Genomic DNA, 21099 nt, shown 5'->3' on the forward strand with positions numbered 1-21099 from the left:
CCCACATCCAGGGGGCTTCTGAGGATTTTTGGATCCTGTTGCAATTATTGAGGCCCTTATTGCCTTCTCTCTCCCTACATCACTCATGCATGTTCCTACTCCAGAGCTATTTCTATCTCTTCTTGCATTCTCCTCTGTGCCTCCTTTCCATGCACCCCTTATGCTCACTATTCCCTCCCTCTTCCACACCCAGTCACATCCTTGCTCTGCTCAAATCCCTCCTCAGAACTCAGAAATGCACCTGTGTGTGTGTGTGTGTGTGTGTCTTGGGAAGTGGGAGCACGCCATTTTCTTGTGATTGTTTCTAGAGAGTCTTAAACATGCCTGAGGCTTTATAGTCATAAAGATAAAGAAAAGGGCCCCTAGTCCTCTTTAACACTGGTGTCACAGAGTGGACAACCAAAATAAGGGCTCAAAATCTGAAGTTATGCAGAATAAACCATCTGAGCTTAACAGACTGTGCAGAGGTGGAGGGTGGAGCGTGCAGAATGGAGTGGAGGTATGTCCTTGTAAATCACAAGTTTGGCAGCTTCCTGCGAGAGAAGCTGAGCTGTTGAAACTGACAGCTGCATGTCAGAGTTCACTGTGATTTGCTTCTCTGGGACCACCTCAATGGATGTTGGTCTCTCTGGCAAAACTTCCAGAGTGCCCCCTGCTCTTTGCATGGGACCTCAGATCAGCTCTGCCCCCTGCATTCAGCTTGCTCCAGGGAGTATCAGGGTCTCACTGCCTCTCCAGGCAGTGTTGCAATAGGCAGGTCACCATCTGCTAGGCTGATGACTGCTACTCCTCAGCTTTCCCTCAGCAAAGGGAAGCGACAGTGTGGCAGAGTGTGGCGGGAGACAAAGAGCCTGTTTTAGAGAGAGGGGAAGCAGATACAAAGGTCAGAGGACAAATTCACTCCGCTGGTGTTCGAAGCCCTCTTGGCACCAGCTCTGCCATCCTCACCCCCTTCACACAAGAGTGCAGTGCAGGGACATGTCCTAAGCAGTGCAGAGAACCGAACTGGCCTGCAGCAGCCCCAGAATCAGGTGGACTGACAGCCCCCAAGAGGGGTACCAGTGCTGTACTACATACCGGCCCAAAGGCAGAGCTTGGCTTAGGCAGTGAGTATGGTAAGGAGCCTGTGACAGAATATGGACAGAAAACCCCAGGGACGAGTGGGGGAAGAAAGTCTAGGGGCACAATCAGGAGAGCATGGAGAAAGGTAGGACACTGAGCAGAGGAGACTGAAAAGGAGCTGGAACTGCAGCTGCAGGATAGAAAGAAAAATCTGGCACAGTAGGGGGAAGGGTTTGGGAAAGGAGTGAGGAGAAAGTAAAAGGTCCTGCTTTCTAATCCTAAAAGGGGGTGGGGTTGTACTTTGCTAAGGAGGGGAAGTGAGAGGGTGGGGCCCCTTTTCTTTCTTCTCTCCTTCCTCCCATCCCAAATGTCTAACCCAATCTCCAACCCATATCCACTTTGGAAACCTGGTCATCTTTGGGTAAGCTACTGGTGCACCCTGCCCACTGGGAGTCCCGCATATCAGGTCTCTTCCTGAATTTTGTTCAGAGCCATGCGAATCAAGGCCTGAAAAACAATAAGGATGATTACATTTCACTCAGCTGTGGCACAGGAGTGGACCGCGAACATGCTGATACCCCTGTTTGATTTTGGGCCTGAGTGAGAAATCTTTCTCTGTATCATCCTGAAGGTAGACAAATATTCTGGCACAAGTCTCTCTCTCTAGAGGTGTATTACTCCTGTTTCAACACAGTTTTAATCCTCTGGTAGAGAACCAAAGCTGCCAAAATAAAGAGACAAAAAAGTGCAGGACTGGAAGGCACCTTGAGAGGTCATGTAGCCCAGTCTCCTACACTCAAGGCACTACACTAAGTAATAACTAGACCATTCCTAGACGGTATTTGTCTAACCCATTCTTGAAGAATCTCCAGTGATGGTGTGACATTACCCCGGGTACAATATAGCCTGCTGAACAGCTGTGTCCACCTCCACTCTCAATTTTCCAAGATGAGGTGCCTTTCACATGGCTTCGTTAGAACAGCAACCAATCATGGCCTACTCATTCACAGCCTTTAGCTTGTAAATTACACCCAGCTGAGCTATATGAGTACCCCAGCTAGCCACTCTTGCAGAGAAAAATATTGTAGAAAAAACACCAGCAAATTACCAGTCTCAGACTTTTCCCAGGAATGTGTATTTTATACTGCTCCGTTCTTTTCTTCTGGGCATGTCAAACTCATAGAAAGTCCGGTGTTTCATTAATAGACAATGATATGCATAATCAGACAAGGTACGAAGGTACCTGAATCAGGTTTATAGTTAAACCAGGTACAGTAATAGTTGTCAGCACACTACCGAATCACTACGCATATGTACCTGCTTACAACAGACCAGTTCAGTCACTGCCAAAACTGTGACACTGACCCCTGGGCCACACAAAGAGTTAAGTCAAGGTCCTCCCCTCATTTATAGACTGAGACAAAAAATCTATGATACACATCTTAGGTGTCATGTTTGTTACCTTCCCTTGTACTTTCTTCCTGACATTTCAGACAAAGCATTCCTGTTCACCACCTGTTGTTGTGCTTTCACTTCTGCTGTTTTAGACATAACACTACTATTCATCACTTTTGTCAAACTGTTTTATTGTGTGCTAGGTTGGGTTGTCCTTATACTGTCTTGGTGGAATGTATTTATATGTTCCCTGTGTTTTATCAGTGCTGGCACTACTAGCGCTGGACACTGGCTTGCAGGCCAACATCTGCTTTGTATAGGGCCTGCCTGTTATTCACAGTATAACTACTGTGAGGCCCAGGCTTCAGGCTCTTTCTTTCTTCTACAGTTTGTCACCTGTGACTGCCATGGCTGGCTTTAGACCTAGCTTTTGCCTGCACACGATGGGTAGCACTTGATTAATAACAGTAGCTGCTTGGTTGTGTCAAAGGCCTGCTGTACAGATGAGCTTTCCATATATCAGTGTCTGCTGAAAATGGTTCCAGCTACACCAGGGCCATGATTAAAGAGCTGATTCCAGTCTGAGGGGACTGGAATTTGGAGGGTCAGATGATAGCTTACTACACACCTGGGCCTTATACATAGGCTAGAGCCTCACTACAGTGGCAGATCAACCTTCTCAGGGTCGATGTTGACCCCTGTACTCCTCATGAGAGGCAAGGAATAAGGAAGGTTGATGGGAGAAATGCCCCATTGACCTTCCACCTTGTGGACAGGCACTGAAGTCGACCATGGATAAATCAGTTTTAGCTACACAATTAGCATAGCTAAAACTGCATTTTGGTGGTTGACTGCTGTGTCTAGTCTAGACATAGCCAAAGACAGAGAAATCAGTAACAGAGAGGAAGCCGTGCTAGTCTATACACTATCAAAACAAAAAGCAGTCAACTAGCACTTTAAAGACTAGCAAAATGGTTTATCACGAAAGCTCACCTAATAAACCATTTTGCTAGTCTTTAAAGTGCTACTTGACTGCTTTTTGTTTTGACAGAGAAATCAGTGTGTGTGTGAAATCACAGAGAGTAAGCAGGCTCCCAACACCTAAACTCTGTATTTTCTTTTCTTGTGGCCTTTAGCTTAATGCTGAACACTACACAAAAAAGCAGTCCTGTAGTACTTTAAAGAGTAACAATATAATATATTAGGTGATGAACTTTTATGGGACAGATCTGGAAAATTCTTCAGATACACTTCCACTTCTTCAGGTCTGGAAAATTCTGATAAGCAGTAATGGAGATGAAGAGACTTTAACGCTAGCTTAATTTGGTGGACTACAAATGTCATCATGATGATAAAAGTAACTGCACTAATCTCATTAGAATGTCTATTGTTTAATATAATTACCAGATAATCCTGAATAGTAACAAAGAGGTAGCCATATTAGTCTGTACTCCAACAAAACAAAGCAACAGAAATGTAGCACTTTAAAGACTAACAAAATGATTTATTCGGTGATGAGCTTTCGTGGGACAGACCCACTTCTTCAGATCAATTTCATATCAATTTCCAATTTGTATTGGAAATGAAATTGCTCTGATGAAGTGGGTCTGTCCCATGAAAGCTCATCACCAAATAAATCATTTTGTTAAAGTGCTACATTTCAGATAATCCTGGCTACTTTTTGTGAGATTTTAAAGTCCTGATAGCCACAGCATGGATGAGACAAACTTGGTGCCTTACCTGTACTGGCTGTCCATGATTACTCCATATCCTTTTCCTCCTTGCCGCAACCTTCTGTCTCAGGACTTTGGCCGCACCCTTTACCCTGATCCATTCAGGCTGTGCCTCCATGCGTGGTTCCTTCATGGTTCCAGAATGCTGAAATCTCATGCCCTGAAAGGGTAAAGAAGGTTCTAGTTAGGAGATGGAAGTCTACCACAAATCCTTGTCCCTATAAGTGGACATGATTGTCTCAGTGGTTGGGCACTAATCATTCTAAGCCTCCTCACACCATGCCCTTTCCTGTCCTCCTGGACTACCTGCTGCACCTGCTTGAGTCAGGCCTAGCCCTCAGTACTGTCTGGGTTCATGCTGTGGTATTGGTGGTGTTCCACCAAGCGAAGGATAGGATTTCCTTCCTTACCCATCCCATGAGTCAGCAAAACACCTTTCCAACAGTATGTCCTCCAGTCCCTATTTGGGACCTTGACCATGTACTCAACTGCCTCATGAAACTACCCTTTGAACTCCTAGTGACGTGTTCCTGACACCATCTATCGATGAAAGTCTTGTTTTTAGTCACCATCACATCAGCCAGGAGGATTGGGGATGTTGCCACTCTTATGGCTGTTTACCAAGGATAGAGTCACTCTTTGCCCCCATCCTAAATTTCTGCCTAAGCTTCCCTCTCCATTTCTCATCAACGAACCTATCCACTTACCTGCGTTCTTTCCAGAGCCACACTCCGACCCTGCACATGCGACATGGCACATTCTGGATGTTTGTCAGGAGTTGGCTTTCTACATCAATCACATGGAGCTTTGGCACAAGTCTCTTGTGCTCTTCCTAATACTTTGCAGAGCAATCCAGGACCCTGCCCATTTCATCTCAATGACTATCTAAGTGGATCTCCACCTGTATTCACACATGCTATGCACTTCACCTCAAAGAGCTTCCAGGTGCTATCACCTCCCATTCTACCAGGGCTGTGTCTTCCACCACCATCCTTCTCCAGAATATACTCCTTACGGGCATATGCAAGGTAGTGGCTTGGACTTCTAGCTCATGCTCTTTTTCACACAACGTTCCAGATATGTGCCCACGTGTGTTCCACTTCCTATGGGTCATTCTCAGCTGCGACTGAACAGACTCCTCTCCCTATAGACAGATCAGATCCAAGAGATCTGTGATGGTCTGCGTGGGGGAGCATTTAGTGCAATGGCCAGTTCTGGGAACCTGGGAAGACAATGTGAGGTCACTGTATGCTAAGGCAGTCCATGGGGATGGGGTAGGGGTGTCCAGGTATTCAGGCTACATAGGGCAACATGATTTGCAAGGTCAGCACTGTGTGGTATACCTCACCCATTGCATCAAATGCCTCATCTACCATGTGGATGAAACCAGACAGTCACTATTCTCTGCAATGAAAATCTGACCAGCTACAAATGGTATTTAAATTTTGAGTGTCTTGCAAGTGAGAAGGGCAAGGAGCCAGTCACCTGGCTGAAGGACAGTGGGGTGCAAAATGCCGACCAGAGTGGCTGATTGGGAATTGTGGGACATTTTCTGGAGGACATAATCAATGACAAAACACTTTGAGGTGTCTAAAAGTGCAGGTTCCTAAACAACAAAGGGAGGGGAAAAGAAAAAATTCCCTCTTGGAGCTGGAAGTGTTTTGTCAATGAAAATGGCCAGCAAAAGTCGCATGGCAGTGTGAATGCTCATGCAGTTTTGTGTACAATAGGCACTTTTCCTTGATAAAACTTGCTTCTTTAGCCAAAGCCTAAGGCAGAGAATAGCATCTACCTTTAACAAGACTCTTAACAAATGGCTTAAACCAACAAGAAATGCTTCTCCCCTTACCCTTCTTGCAAGATATCAGAGAATTGTTTTTCTTATCTTGTTCATTATAGTTCGATTTAGTTACTAATTGTAGTATTTGGTGAGACAGAGTAATTGAACCATTGACTTATTGATTATATTTTAATTAAGCCTTAATCTGACTGTTGCATTGTATCATTGTAAATTAGGTTAGGACAGATGTTAGATTGGCTAGTGACCTATTTTGCTTGTTCTAGAACTGCTTTCTTATGCTTTTTAATAGATGTTTCAAAGATGCACTGAGCTCCTTTGTCTCTCAAAACTTCAACAGAGACAACTGACCTACATAGAAGATAATAGAGAAATAATTAAGAAACATTCTTGAGCCCATTCTACATTTTACTTACATATGAAATGCCCCATTTTCTCTCACGTTATTTGTGGAATTTCCTTCGAAGTCTTGCTTTATGGCCACGGTGTCTGTCACATGAGCCACTACCCATGTGTGGCTATTTGGCCAGATGAGTGTGGCTAGTTGGCTTGAACAATAAATCTGTTTTCTGAAAAATGTGGGTAGTTCACTATAGCAGCAACTATTAGGGTGTGTCTACACTAGGAACTAACTTTCAAGTTCAAAGTTAGGCACTACTTCGAAGTAGCCAGCAGAGAGTCTACACACATTTTCTCTTGCTTAGATCTTCAAAGTAGGGAGCCCAACTTCAAAGTCCTTACTCCACTCCTGGGAATGGAGTAGTGCCCTACCTCGAAGTTTAACTTTGAAGCAGGGTGTGTGTAGATGTTTAACTTCAAAGTTGCTTACTTCGAAGTTATTTTTGTATTGTAGACACAACATTAGAGTGGCTACTACTTTAGAACTGACTGGACACCCCTCTGAGACAGTGTCAGCATAAGCCTACCAGCTCAAGTCCCATGGGTTTGAAGGTGGAGGAGGACAAAACCAGGGAATGTGTCCATCCTCATTGTCTCAAACCTCCAGCATTCCCCTCGTAAGCTTCACAAGGGATTCTGGGGAGCTGGAGAAAGGGAAAACAATGCTTAAAGAACGTCAAAAAATGAGCGGTGAGGGGACAGGTCCCGACCAGGGAGTCAGGAGACACAAGTTCTGTTTTCAGCCCTGCCAGGGGCCTTAGGAAAAGACACTTTGTACCTCTTTTCCCATCAGTAAAGCAGGGCTAATGCTTATCTCTCTTTGTGAAGCACTTTGAGATCCCTGGGTGGAAAGTGCTACACAACCACTAAGAATTTTTTTTTATTATTATTATTTTCATGAGACATGTGAGTGAGAAATGGCAATTAAATATGTCATGATGCATGTTCTTAGATAACCCATGTATGGGAATTACAGTCTGAAACAAGAAACAGTTGATATGAAATTAGGAATATCATGATGTAGGTGTGTAACCCATACACCTAAGTGTGGTTAACTGTCCCATGTAGTGATACCTAGAGCACTTCACAGGAAAAAAATAAGTGTCCTCTACAGCCTAAGTTGGGTGGCAGCTAGCCTCTAGCTCAAACTGTAGATATGCCTGCACTAAGATCCCAGGTTTCATAAAATCATAGAATAATAGAATACTAGGACTGGAAGGGACCTCGAGAGGCTATCGAGTCCAGTCTCCTGCCCTAATGGCAGGACCAAGTACTGTCTAAACCATCCCTGATAGACATCTATCTAACCTGTCCTTAGATATCTCCAGCGATAGAGATTCCACAACCTCCCTTGGCAATTTATTCCACCGTTTGACCACCCTGACAGTTAGGAACTTTTTCCTAATAGCCAACCTAAACCTCCCTTGCTGTAGTTTAAGTCCGTTGCCCCTTGTTCTATCCTCAGAGGCCAAAAAGAACAAGTTTTCTCCCTCCTCCTTATGATACCCTTTTAGGTACCTGAAAACCATTATCATGTCTCCCTTCAATGTTCTCTTTTCCAAACTATCCAAGCCAAATTCTTTCAGCCTTTCTTCATAGGTCACATTCTCTAGACCTTTAATCATTCTTGTCACTCTTTTCTGGATCCTCTCTAATTTCTCCACATCTTTCTTGAACTGCGGTGCCCAGAACTGGACACAATACTCCAGGTGAGGCCTAACCAGCGCAGAGCAGAGTGGAAGAATGACTCTCGTGTCTTGTTCACAACACACCTGTTAATGCATCCCAAAATCATGTTTGCTTTTTTTGCAACAGCATCACACTGTTGACTCATATTTAGCTTGTGGTCCACTATAACCCCTAGATCCCTTTCTGCTGTAGTCATTCCTAGACAGTCTCTCCCCATTCTGTATGTGTGAAACTGATTGTTCCTTCCCAAATGGACCACTTTGCATTTGTCCTTATTAAACTTCATCTTGTTTACCTCAGACCATTTCTCCAATTTATCCAGATCATTTTGAATTATGATCCTATCCTCCAAAGCAGTTGCAACCCCTCCCAGCTTGGTATCGTCTGCAAACATAATAAGTGTACTTTCTGTGCCAATATCTAAATCGTTGGTGAAGATATTGAACAGAACCAGTCCTAAAACAGACCCCTGCAACACCCCACTTGTTATACCTTTCCAGCAGGATTGAGAACTGTTAAGAACTACTCTCTGAGTATGGTTATCCAGCCAGTTATGCACCCATTTTATAGTAGCCTCATTTAAATTGTATTTGCCTAGTTTTTTTATAAGAATATCATGTGAGACCGTATCAAATGCTTTACTAAAGTCTAGGTATACCACATCTACCGCTTCTCCCCTATCCACAAGGCTCATTATCCTATCAAAGAAAGCGATCGAATTGGTTTGACATGATTTGTTCTTTACAAATCCATGCTGGCTGTTCCCTATCACCTTATCACCTTCCAAGTGCTTGCAGATGATTTCTTTAAATACCTGCTCCATTATCTTTCCTGGCACAGAAGTTAAGCTGACTGGCCTGTAGTTTCTGGGGTTATTCTTATTCCCCTTTTTATAGATGGGCACTATATTTGCCTTTTTCCAGTCTTCTGGAATCTCTCCTTTCTCCTATGGGCAGTTACAGGTGCATGCTAGAAATAGACATTAGCAAAGGCTTTTGGAAGGATGGTTGCAAGAGATCTAGGACCAAACCTCATCTTTGCCATAGACCTCCTGTATCAATTTGGGCAAGTCACTTATGCTCTCTACCTCTGTTCGTCATCTGTAAAATGGGAAGAACAGCATTGCCTTTCCCCTCCAACCACCTTTGTCTTGACTGCAAGCATTGACTCTCTATTACTCTGTGCTGAAACAGCACTAGAGTTCAGTGGAACCCTGATCTTACCTGGAACTTGTCAACAAGTACCAGAGTTTAAATAAATAGTAATAAAAACGTGGAACCATTTCCCAAGGGCAGTGATGGAAGCCTCATTGTTTGCATCCTTCAAAAGCAGACAGGATCAAGCACTTCATTCTGTCTGAAACAGTTTTTCATTGTCAAGAAGGAGGCAGAGAAGATGCCTTTAAAGGTGCTCGTCATCTCTGATTTCTATAATTCCATGTGAAGGATCTCTCTATATTTTGATGACATATGGGCTGGTATATCCTACAGTACATTAATGTAACAAACAGCCATTATGTTCCATTTTATGGAAAAATACTGTATAGCATGATTAATTTGTGCCTGTTCTTTCTCCAAAACATTACCTTTCACTGAAAGATAGCTTCCAAAAGTTTCCAGTAACCTTGCAGTTCATGTTGCATAGTAAATCAATGGAATCTGAATTACAATGCCTTATCTATGGTGCTGGAGTGTCCTGCTGTGACAGAAAACATTTACATATCAACACAGCATATATATTATTATATATGACATTTGTCCCCAGCTGTTTTAAAAATGTAAGGAAGATTTGTAAGTGTGCTGGCCCCTCTGATGTTTCTGGCCTCTGCATTGCTAACTCCTTAAATATCGCTTTGGAACCTTACCCTGTGTGGTTATTTGTGAATTCTGGGTCTCATCCTCCTCAGAAAGATAAAATAAAATAGTATTAAAAAGCTGATCTGAAATGCTACAAACAAAGATATTCAGAGCCAAGATTGAAACAGCTGCCTTAACTTGCCCCTTGGTGTCCTGCTTTTCTTGCTCATATGACATTTGTTGGGGTAGCCTTGGGTGGTTTTAGAAGCTGTTATGCAATTGCAGTTTGAATCCCTGCCACATGGCCATGCCCTGTTGCAAGTTTCTGTACAGGAAGAATACATCTTCTGCAGGCCACAGGCGCAACAACTCTGTATGTGACTGAGTTTCAGCCTTCTCTCTGAATTCCTGACACAGAAACAACACCAGGGAGCACACTTTTGGTTCAGGAAGGCTGCTCTCTCTTGCTTTGTGGACTCGATCAATTGATTGATTTTTATAGGAGTCAGAAAGAATCATTATGCTTACCTAGTCTGACCTCCTACATAGAACAGGCAATATAATTTAATTCAGTGATTCCTATATGTAGCCCAATTGCTTCTGGAAGTAGCTCATATCGGATGCTTTAGAAGCTTCAAATCTTCTGGCTGTTTGCTGCCACGTGGGTGGGTGGGAAAGGGTAATGTCCTGAGATACGTGATTGATCAGTTCATGCTTTGAAGAATCCAGAGAATAGTCACAGAGGTTTCAGTTCTGACTGCTATAAAATGTCTTGTGTCCAAATTGCTTTAGAATTTTGTATTTGTTTTAGACATGAGAGAAACAAAATCACAAATCTGTCACTTGAGTTTATTAATGTGTAGGCACATTTTCAGAAGTGTTATTTGGAACTTGGTGCATGTTTACAGCCTTCTTGATGAATTAGATTATTACTGCTGGGACCTTTTCAAAATCACCCTTCTGAGGCATCTTGAGTTTGAATTTAGGACTGGATCCATCCACCAATGAAGTCAGTGGAAGTTTGCCATTGAGTAGGAACAGGGTCCTTTGGAACTACCCAGACAGAGATCTTTCAGAAGTCTTTGATGCTAAGAATGGAAGCAAATGAAATGGGAAAGATGACTGTATGTGATCTAACTCTGTCTTTGAATTACACAAACTTCTGATTGGGTTACACTGATGTATATCAGTTCACAGATTCTGATCTCAGTTACATCAGTGTAAACTTAGAGTAATTGTATGAAGCTCAGTGGAGTCACTCCAGATATACATCTGGGCAAATGAGATCAGAATCAGGACCTAGTTTTCTGTAAATATTTCTTTTTTAGTTTTCAGAGCAATGTCAGAGTGGCAGGACCCCACAGACGTCCCAGAAATTGATCTTCTTTTCAAATTAGTCATGCATCAGGGACTGGATATATTTTGTTGGTGGTTATTTTAAATCTGGAAAATATCTCATCATCTTCTGTGAGTGAGGTGCTTACATGTTACATGTTAGTTCTGAAACATCTGGGACTATGACGAATATTCTGGCAGTCTCTTAATTGCAGCATGGAATGGCAATTGGATCTACAGGTTGAACCTCCCTCATCTGGCACCTTTGGAAGCTGATCAGTACCAAATAAGAGAATTTGCCAAACGGTGAGGAGTCTATGTTGTCCAGCAGCATTATCAACACTTGCACTGCTTACTGTGCTCTTAGAAGACTGGGCTCTTAGGAGTAAATTGCAGCTAAATAACAGCTGAGAACACTGAAAGCTAGGATTGGTGGCTGTAAACAAACTTTATGGGATCACGGGAAAATGGCCACACCCATGATAAGTGATCATCCAGCTAAGTAAAATCATTCCAGATTACAGAAGTTGCTGGATGAGAGAGTTACAGATCAGAGAGATTCAACCTGTACTATGCTTAAATAACAGTCATTGCAGAGATTAGTGTCTTGATCCAAAGCCCAATAAGCGAATGGAGAGCATCCTATTGACTGCAGAGTGCTTTAATCAGTATGTATATTTATAAAACTCAGCAAAACACTATGTCTCTTTAACTCTTAATAACCACATGCTCCTCTTTCTCTTTTCTTTCCAGGATGGAAGGAGCAGTTTTATTGGGCACCAGCTTGGTGGAGTCATGGAGGTGCCAAACAGCAAAGACCAGCGAGTGAAATCAGCCAGAGCCATCCAGATCACCTACTACCTCCAAACCTACGGCTCCATTGCCCAGGACCTCATCGGTGAAAAATGGGAGAGTGAGTTCTGTAAACTGATGCACAAGCTGCAGCTGAATCACCAAGATCTGCAGCTCTACTCACTGGCATCCTTTAGCCTGTGGAAGGACTTCCACCAGACCAGCATCCTGGCCAGGGGCAAAGTCTTAGTGAGCCTGATGCTTGTTCTACTGACTGCTACTCTCTCGAGCTCCATGAAGGACTGCCTGCGTGGCAAACCTTTCCTTGGACTACTGGGAGTGCTCACAATATGCATCTCCAGCATCACTGCGGCAGGGATATTTTTCATTACCGATGGAAAATATAACTCTACACTGCTGGGAATTCCCTTCCTTGCAATGGGTAATTATTTACCTTCAGAGTAATGCGATTAGCACAAAGTATTGACAGGATTGTAAATTACCTTTCAGAATGTAAAGTGCAGCTGTTACTTTCAGTGAAAGTCTCTAGATCCTTTTTGTCATGTTAAACTGATCCGTCCACTGTCAAAACAATTACATTTGATGAAAATCCCTAACAAAACAAAGTTACAAGCAAAATGGACACCAAAAGACCAAATTAATTTGTTGCAAGCTCAGCTAAAAGGAAATCAGCAACTGTATTAATCCCTGTTAAAAAACAAAGGAGAAAATGTTGAAAACTAGTCAGCTCAGCACAGAAAATGGGCAGGTGTTGACATGTCCTTGATGCAGGGCCAGTAGCGACTGTGGGGAGGGGCAAAGAAAATAAGTGTGTGTAGCACTCGCTTTGGGGAGTTTTTCTCTATCGTTTGTGTGGGAGGTGGAGGGATGGCTTGGTTCATGGATGAAACTGAAAGGCTTTATCTTGGAGAGGTGAAGTTTTCGTATGGCTGTAAGGGCCTGTCATATCTGTAGACCATAGTGCCCTGCAGATTTGCTGATGAGGGGAGTAGAGGGGGAAAATGCAACAGGGCCCAGTGATTCAAAGGGATCTGGAGCTCCTGGCTGCCGGTGCTGCTATTGCAACAGCAGCCAGAGCCCTGGGTCCCTTTGAAATGCCACAGGAGCCCCATTCTGCATGGCTCTGAGAGCCAGGGTTGAGGACCCAGTGCTGTGCTTCAGGTGGCTCTACAAGGTGATTGCCCTCAGCCACACCCCTTCTGCCCAAGGCTCCACCCCTTCTGGGGAGACAGAGCCACACCCACTGCACCTTGCCCCTGGGGGCTGTCAATCCTGCTGATCCACTGGTTTGTGAAGGTTAGAGACCATCTACGTTGATTTGCTTGGGCTGCACCATGAGGCAGAAAAGAACAAATGACTGGACCCATTTGTGGAGGAAATTGTTTTCCCTCAGTACTTTAAGCATATCTCAGTTGCATTAATTTAACTGTTTGATTGCACGAGTCCAGGCTGGGAGCGTATGCTGGAGCATGAGATAAAGTAGTTATTCACAAAGATGCTGCCACCTCTTTTCTCCGTGAAGTTAATTAGAAGAAAAGTTGTGTCATCCTGTGTTGTGTCATCTACACACTTGTGTCATCTAAACACTTGTGTTCCCCTCAGCCTAGGTCTCAGTGGAAGGAGATTGGACCACCTTGAAAGGGTCCATGCTGCCTTTTGGATCTGAAAGAAATCATGCTGGGGGGAGGGGAGAATGTTTTATTCCATTCTCTTCCAGTGAGTTTCTTAATCTGTGCCCATTGTGATGGTAGCTGGGTTGAAAGTCCATGTGTGCGCATGTAACAGACTGGAGGGTACCAGCTGGAGGGGAAGCATATATTTCTTCCTGTTGTGCAGTGTGGGTGTAGTTCTGCAGTAAGGGGCAAAGCTCTTCCTTTGTCCTCTTGCTGTAGGAGTGGGACAGCTGAAGGTGCTGACATACAGGAAAGAAGGCAGTTTGGAGTGTCGGAGTGTGGTGCTGAAATTGGGAGGAGGATCAGAAGAATGGCCCCTGGGGGTAGAGGAGAATGGAATCCATGCTGCTTGACAGGAAATCAGAATGGACTTTTGGGAAAAGGGAGTGTAGAACTGGGAGCGGGATGGGGAGCCAGGAGCAGCCCAGTACAAAAGGTGCTGAGTTGTGAGAGGGACAGTCACTTTCTCTTTAGGTAGCGTGGAAGGTGAAAGGCGCCTGCCCCCATTATAGCTCTGCCTTTTTTTTTGTTTTGTTTTGTTTTGTTTTTAAGTGTAGAGCTCCCATGTTCACTCCTGGCAGATGGCATCTGAGTTGCTTTGTAGTCCTCTGGATTAAGTGCTTTAGGCGAGTTCAAAAATTGTGTTACCGGATATGGCCACAACAGGGGGACAAATTCTAACATTGAACTGAGATTATGTTACAAATATGTTAGTTTACCATCAAGAGTGTGAGAAAGAACTGTTATTTTTGCTAGCCGGAGAGGAAATGTAATTTTTTTTTTGTCTCTTTGCAGTATGTTGGAGCTCACTGCTACCAGAAAAAATCTTTCTTTGAAATTGCAGGAAATATTCTAGGGGATAACATTGTACTTGCTTTGGGCTGGGAGGAACTAAATAAATAACCTTTTATGTATATTTCATGCAATGATTTTCAAGAGGTTTTCAGTCATCATTAGAAGAATGTGCATATGTCTCTGAGAGTTGCAGTAGGTGCATTTTTGTTCTTTGCTTTTTTTGTTTTTTTTTCTTTTTGTTTTTTGTTTTTACAGAGCGATAAACTGAAAGAGAATTGTGATTTACCCAAGGTCACGTGGGGATCTGCTTCTGCAGGCACATGTCCTTTACTCCCATTAATGACAGTGCTGGCTGGTGATACAAAACACTTGTCAGCAGATACCCAGAACCATTCAGGACTGGGCACATAAGAAGCCAATGACAGTGCTTTGAACAGAACCCAGCAGTTCTATTTCACATTCCTGAGCTCTAACCATTTAGATCTGTTCCTGTATGGTCTCTTAGGTAGACCAGTGTGCCAACTGTGTTTCCCAAGAGTGGCATATGTGTATTAGAGCATTAGTCCTGCCTGTGATTTGGCCCCTTCAGAATCATAGAATCACAGAATCATAGGGCTGGAAGGGACCTCAGGAGGTCATCTAGGCCAGCCCCCTGCTTCAAGCAGGATCAACCCCCACTAACTCATCACAGCCAGGACCTTGTCAAGCCATGACTTAAAAACCTCAAGGGATGGAGAATCCACCACCCCACTAGGCAGCGCATTCCAATGCTTCACTACCCTCCTGGTGAAATAGTTTTTCCTAATATCCAACCTATACCTCTCCCTCTGTAACTTCAGACCACTACTCCTTGTTCCGCCATCTGACACCACTGAGAACAGTTTCTCACCCTCCTCTTTAGAGCTCCTCTTCAGACAGTTGAAAGCTGCTATTAAATCACCCCTAAATCTTCTCTTCTGTAAATTAACAAGCCCTAATCCCTCAGCCTATCCTCATAGGTCTTGTGCTCCAGACCCTTAAGCATTTTTGTTGCCCTCCACTGAACCTGCTCCAGCATATCCACATCCTTTTTATACTGGGAGGCCCAAAAATGGACACAATATTCCAGATGTGGCCTCACCAGTGCCGAATAGAGAGGAACAACCACTTCTCTAGATCTGCTCGAAATGCTCCTCCTAATGCAAGCTATTATGCCGTTGGCCTTCTTGGCTACAAGGGCACACTGCTTACTCATATCCAACCTTTCATCCACCATAACCCCTAGGTCTCTTTCCATCATACTGCTGCTGAACCAGTTGGTCCCCAGCCTATAACAGTGCTTAGGATTCTTCCACCACAGGTTCAGGACTCTACACTTCTCCTTGTTGAACCGCATCAGATTTCTTTTGGCCCAATCCTCCAATTTATCCCGGTCACTCTGGATTCTCTCTCTACCCTCCAACTTATCTACCGCTCCCCCTAGTTTTGTGTCATCTTCAAACTTGCTGAGGGTGCAATCCAGTCCCTCATTCAGGTCATTAATAAAGATGTTGAACAATACCAGCCCCAGAACCGAGCCTTGCAGCACTCCCCTTGAAACCAACCACCATCTAGATATTAAGCCATTGACCACTACCCGTTGGGACTAGCCATCAAGCCAGCTTTCTATCCATCTTATAGTCCAAGGATCCAATGTTTTGTTAACTTATGGACAAGAATGTTGTGGAAGATTGTATCAAAAGGTTTGCTGAAGTCAAGGTATATTGCATCCACTGACTTCCCCATTTCCGTAGAGCCTGTCACCTTGTCCTAGAAGCTAATCAGATTGGTCAGGCAGGACTTGCCCTGGTGAATCCATGTTGGTTATGATCACTTCCCCTTTTCCCGTCCATTATTTTCCCAGGGACTGAGGTGAGGCTGACTGGTCTATAGTTCCCTGGATTGTCTTTCTTTCCCTTTTTAAAGACGGGTACTACATTTGCCTTTTTTCCAGTCATCTGAGATCTCTCCCAGTCTCCAAGAATCTTCAAACATAATGGCCAAAGATTCAGCAATAACATCTGTCAATTCCCTCACTACTCTTGGGTTCTCATGACTAACAGCTCCTACTCTCACTTTTGGTTCCCCACAGCCTCCTTCTCTTCTGTTATGTTCTGCACTCATCTATTTAAGATCTGAATTTGAAGACCCTTGGTATAGAAAGACTCCTGTTGATTTCAAGAGGGTTTGGGTCAAACACTTAAACCATAGAAAGGGATGGTCTTCTGTTATATTGTTTAAATAGCACCCAGCATAATAAAATCTTGCCCCAGATAATAGAAATATATAACACAGATTGAACCTCTCTTGTCCATCACACTTGGGACCTGAACATTGTGAATGAGAGTATTTGCTTGACCACGGGAGGTCAATAATGTCTAGCACATTGTCAACACTTCCACAACTTACTGGGCTCTTAGAAGACATCTAGGGGTGATTTACAGCTAAATAACAGCACAATACACTGAGAACCAGGACTGATGGCTATAAACAAACTTTATGGAAACTTGGCCACACCCATGATGAGAGGTCATCCAGCTAACTAAAATCATGTGGGATTACAGATGTTACTGCATGAGAGGGTGCCAGACTAGAGACGTTCAACCTATGCTGACAAATAACAACATTAAAAATTTGTTATTTCAGTTACAAAAGTCAAGGATTTAAGCATTCAGAAACACTGGATATATGATTACTCATGCAAATTTATTTTGCCCCTGTTTTGCAGCTAACATGTGCACTGAATGAAGCAGGGGTCCCGTGCATTTAAATACATTTTCAAAAGCATGTGAACATGTACTTTATGACTTTGTCAGGATGCATAAACATGGGGGCTGAATTAATGGCTGCAGGTTTTTTTACTATATCAGATAATGTTCTTGGAACAGATTGGATTTTACTGGAATTTATTATGAGTTTTAAGGGAAAAAGGGAAAAAGCTTACCAAGTATGTCTGTAATTGTACCAGATACGACATCATCAGCGAGGTTTCAGCCTTGACCCTGCAGAACAGACCACTACTTGAGCTGCAGGACTTACAACACTAACAATTAGCAAGAAAGGTTGCTATCTCGGCAGGGAGAATCCTCCTCCGTGCAGTGTCGAAGACATGGAAGTGGAAATTGGGATGATGGGGCCATGTGGCAGGTGTGATGGGGGAAGCCCAGTACAACCTGACGTGTCCACACATGACTTCCTACCATTACAGTGCTTCTGGCAGTTTATTGATGGTTCTCCTTCTACAGTATCTGCTGCTGCTTCTTTGGAGGCAGACTTGACCTGACTTTTTAAATTGCTTATGTCCATTTAGTACTCTGGCAGGCTGCCAAGATTTCCCTAAGTCCCGCAAAAGGGAGAAGGGACATGGTGGTTGTTAACTGTTTATATCTCAGCCAGACCTAAACAGAATTTCCTGGGCGAAGAAAAGGTGCTTCTTTAGCCCAAAGGCCTTCCAGTTGCTGGATTTCAAAGTCCTGCTGCAAACCACAGACATAGCTGATCTCAAAAACTTTTCAAGATTCATATAATGGAAAATGGTAAGCAAACTAAATAGAGTATCACCACGAGCTCTCCCTGTAATAAAAAGGCTCTGCAAAAGTGTAGTTTATTGGACAGAGCTCACAGAGCTCTTGGTTTCTGGGTTTTCTTAACTGCTGTATTCATCAGAAACACACAGCTCAGTGAAACCAGAATTTGGGACTCTTCTGCCTAGGCTGTGATTATGACTTGACTTTGAGACAATCCATTACCAGCTCTGAAGGGGGTCAGCAGATGTTTGAGTGAAAATTGAATACTTGAGGCAGGATTTTGGATTGTCTCTGATTTTTAGCTATTGTCTCCAAATCTGGATTGTAGCTTGTCTTGAGGGTGATTTATTTATGGGGTAATGCACCAGAAAATCCTCAAGAGATGGGTAGCATGTCGAAACACCAGGTACCTGTTATGTGCCTAAAGAAAGTTCAGTTAGATTTTCACATTTTTCTTTTCAGGTGTAGCTTCCTAACTCACAATGTAATTTCAAATTGTCACATGCATACCAGAGACGTGCTTTTCCACATCTAATTATTGCAAATTAATATAGCCAGATGGTTAAGGACATGATTTAGTCATTATGACCTCCCTCATATTGTTCTTAATGCATGTGGACCAGATTGCCATAAATGGAGCTAGATCAGCAGACAGCTGCTCAGGATTTGATCCTGTTGTGTGTGTGTGTGTGTGTTTTTAATTCACATACTTTAACTACGTCATTTAAAGGTACTTATTCTCAGTCAAATAGTGAACTTTACTGTTATATGGATTAATGGCAATTACAGGTGTCAATACCTACAACTAGATACAACTTCAATATACTACAGGTTGAACCGCTCACGTCCAGCATTCTCAGGACCTGACTGGTGCTGGACAAGAGAATTTGCTGGACCACAAAAGGTCAATATTGTTTAGCATGTTATCAACATTTCCCTTGCTTATTAGGCTCTTAGAAGACATTTGGGGTAAATTACAGCTAAATGAAAGCACAGAACACTAAGAGCCAGGACTGGTGGCTGTAAACAGACTTTATGGGACCACAGGAAACCTTGCCACACCCGTGATAAGTGGTTGTGTGGCTAACTAAAATCATGCCGGAGTATGGATGTTGCAGGATGAGACAGTTCTGGGTTAAAGAGGTTCAACCTGTAGTGTAATTACACTTAGGCTGTGTCTAGACTAGCCCCCAGCTTTGAAAGGGGCATGGTAATTAGGGTGTCAGGAGATTACTAATGAAGTGCTACAGTGCATGTGCAGCACTCCATTAGGCTAAATTTCCCCCGCGACAACTTTGAAGTGTCAAATTTAGAAGTGCCAGCATGCGTGTAGCCGCGGGTCAGCCACAGGCACTTCGAAGTCCCTTTACTCCTCAAACCTCTCTAGTTTAGACACAGACAAAATTTTGAAGAGTAAAGGGACTTCAAAGTAGCGGAGGCACTTTGAAGTGCCCGTGGCTGACCCACGGCTACACACAAGCCGGCACACCCTGATTACCAGGCCCCCTTCGAAGCTGGGGGCTAGTCTAGACATGGCCTTACTGTATAATAATGTATCACTGTTTCTTAGGGAGTGTCAAAGTCCACAGTGAGCTGCATTTGATTCCTCAGGCTGACGTGGTTAAGGCTTGTTAGTTTCTGTAGCCAGTGACTCCCGAGGGAGGGACACGGCTAGCCGTGTGTCTGTACACTTTGTACTTTTTCAACCCAAAGGGTCAGTTATACATTTCCAGGGAGCCTTCTTGTATAAGAGTGAGTGAAAAGTGACTCTCCCTGATGTGCATCTAAGCCCCCTGTACTACTCAGCCACCACCAAACTGAATAGAAACGTTTCCCTTCTCGCCCTCCATATGTCTCATTCATGTCACTTGTAAGATCCCCAGGGCAGAGGCTGTTTCTTACTATGTGTGTGTTGTATCAAGAAAATGGGGCTCTGTTTTCAGATAGATGATGCGATCATTAATAGACAGAAGGGGCTCAGCAACCCTTTGGTGTAGTATATCATACCTGAGGGCAGAAGAAGAAATCTTGAGATCTGGAGAAGGGCTGTGTCTAAACTGGAGAGGTTTTGGTTTTTCCTAATGTTTCTCCCCATTGCTACCATTAACTTAGCTCCTCCAGCTTCAGGGAAGCTAAAAGGAGCACAAGTTTAGCCACAACTCCAGGAAGCTGCTACAGTTTTAAATATTATGTTGCTTAATCTTTCTCAGGTCAGGTCTAGAGTCCCCAGTTGTTAAAATCAGATGAGTGGTTTGTCTGGACCTGTGCTACCACCAACACAGGTGTAACAGGAAGTATTAGGAAAAAAAATCTCAGTGGCAAACAGGCCTTTAACACCATTTTAAGTTTCAAATATAAATCTGAGGGCTAAGGGGCGTAAGAGCTATAGTTTATCTGTACTTCACATATCACAGTATTTCTTAACTTTATTTCAAGGAAGAGACTTTCTGAACTTAATTGAAACTCATGTTGTTGCAAGGAGCACCACTCGTTTTTTGTCTTTGTCTTTTTGGTGCAGAATCCAAGCAAAACCAACTTGCCTTGCATATAATATGATCCCCCACTCTCACAGGCTTTGCCTGACTGGCCAGTCCTCTCCTACAGACAGCCGCCCAACCTGAAGAAAATACACAGCAGCAGCCACAGCACACATCAGAAACACTGCCACAGGAAACTATCCCTGCAACAAACCCTATTGCGAACTCTGTCCACATATCTATACAAGCAACAACATCACAGGACCTAACCATATCAGCCACTTCATCAAGGGCTCACACACCAGCCCAGCCACTAATGTAATATATGCCATCATGTGCCAGCAATGCCCCTCTGTCACGTACATTGGACAAACCAGACAGTCTCTGCGCAAAAGGATGAATGAACATAAATGTGACATCAGGAATGTGAAGACACATAAACCTGTAGGAACACTTTAATCTCCCTGAGGCATTCAATAAAGGATTTTAAAATAACCATTCTTCTACAAAAGAATTTTATCACAAGATTACAGAGGGAGACATCTGAATTGGAATTCATTTACATATTTGACACTTTTAACCTTGGTCT

At 43.5% G+C, this 21099-nt stretch overlaps 1 protein-coding gene across 3 annotated transcripts in view; it reads left to right on the plus strand.

The window, feature by feature from the left end:
• PTCHD4 (patched domain containing 4) overlaps window positions 1-21099 on the plus strand; it is a 133118-nt gene that overhangs the window by 36965 nt on the left and 75054 nt on the right. For all 3 annotated transcript variants that reach the window (XM_074988996.1, XM_074988994.1, XM_074988997.1), the window contains one exon: window positions 11961-12441. In XM_074988996.1, coding sequence (XP_074845097.1) covers window positions 11961-12441 — 481 coding nt within the window. The remainder of the gene's footprint in view (window positions 1-11960; window positions 12442-21099) is intronic.

Source organism: Carettochelys insculpta, chromosome 3, assembly GCF_033958435.1.
Source record: "Carettochelys insculpta isolate YL-2023 chromosome 3, ASM3395843v1, whole genome shotgun sequence".
NCBI lineage: Eukaryota > Metazoa > Chordata > Testudines > Carettochelyidae > Carettochelys > Carettochelys insculpta.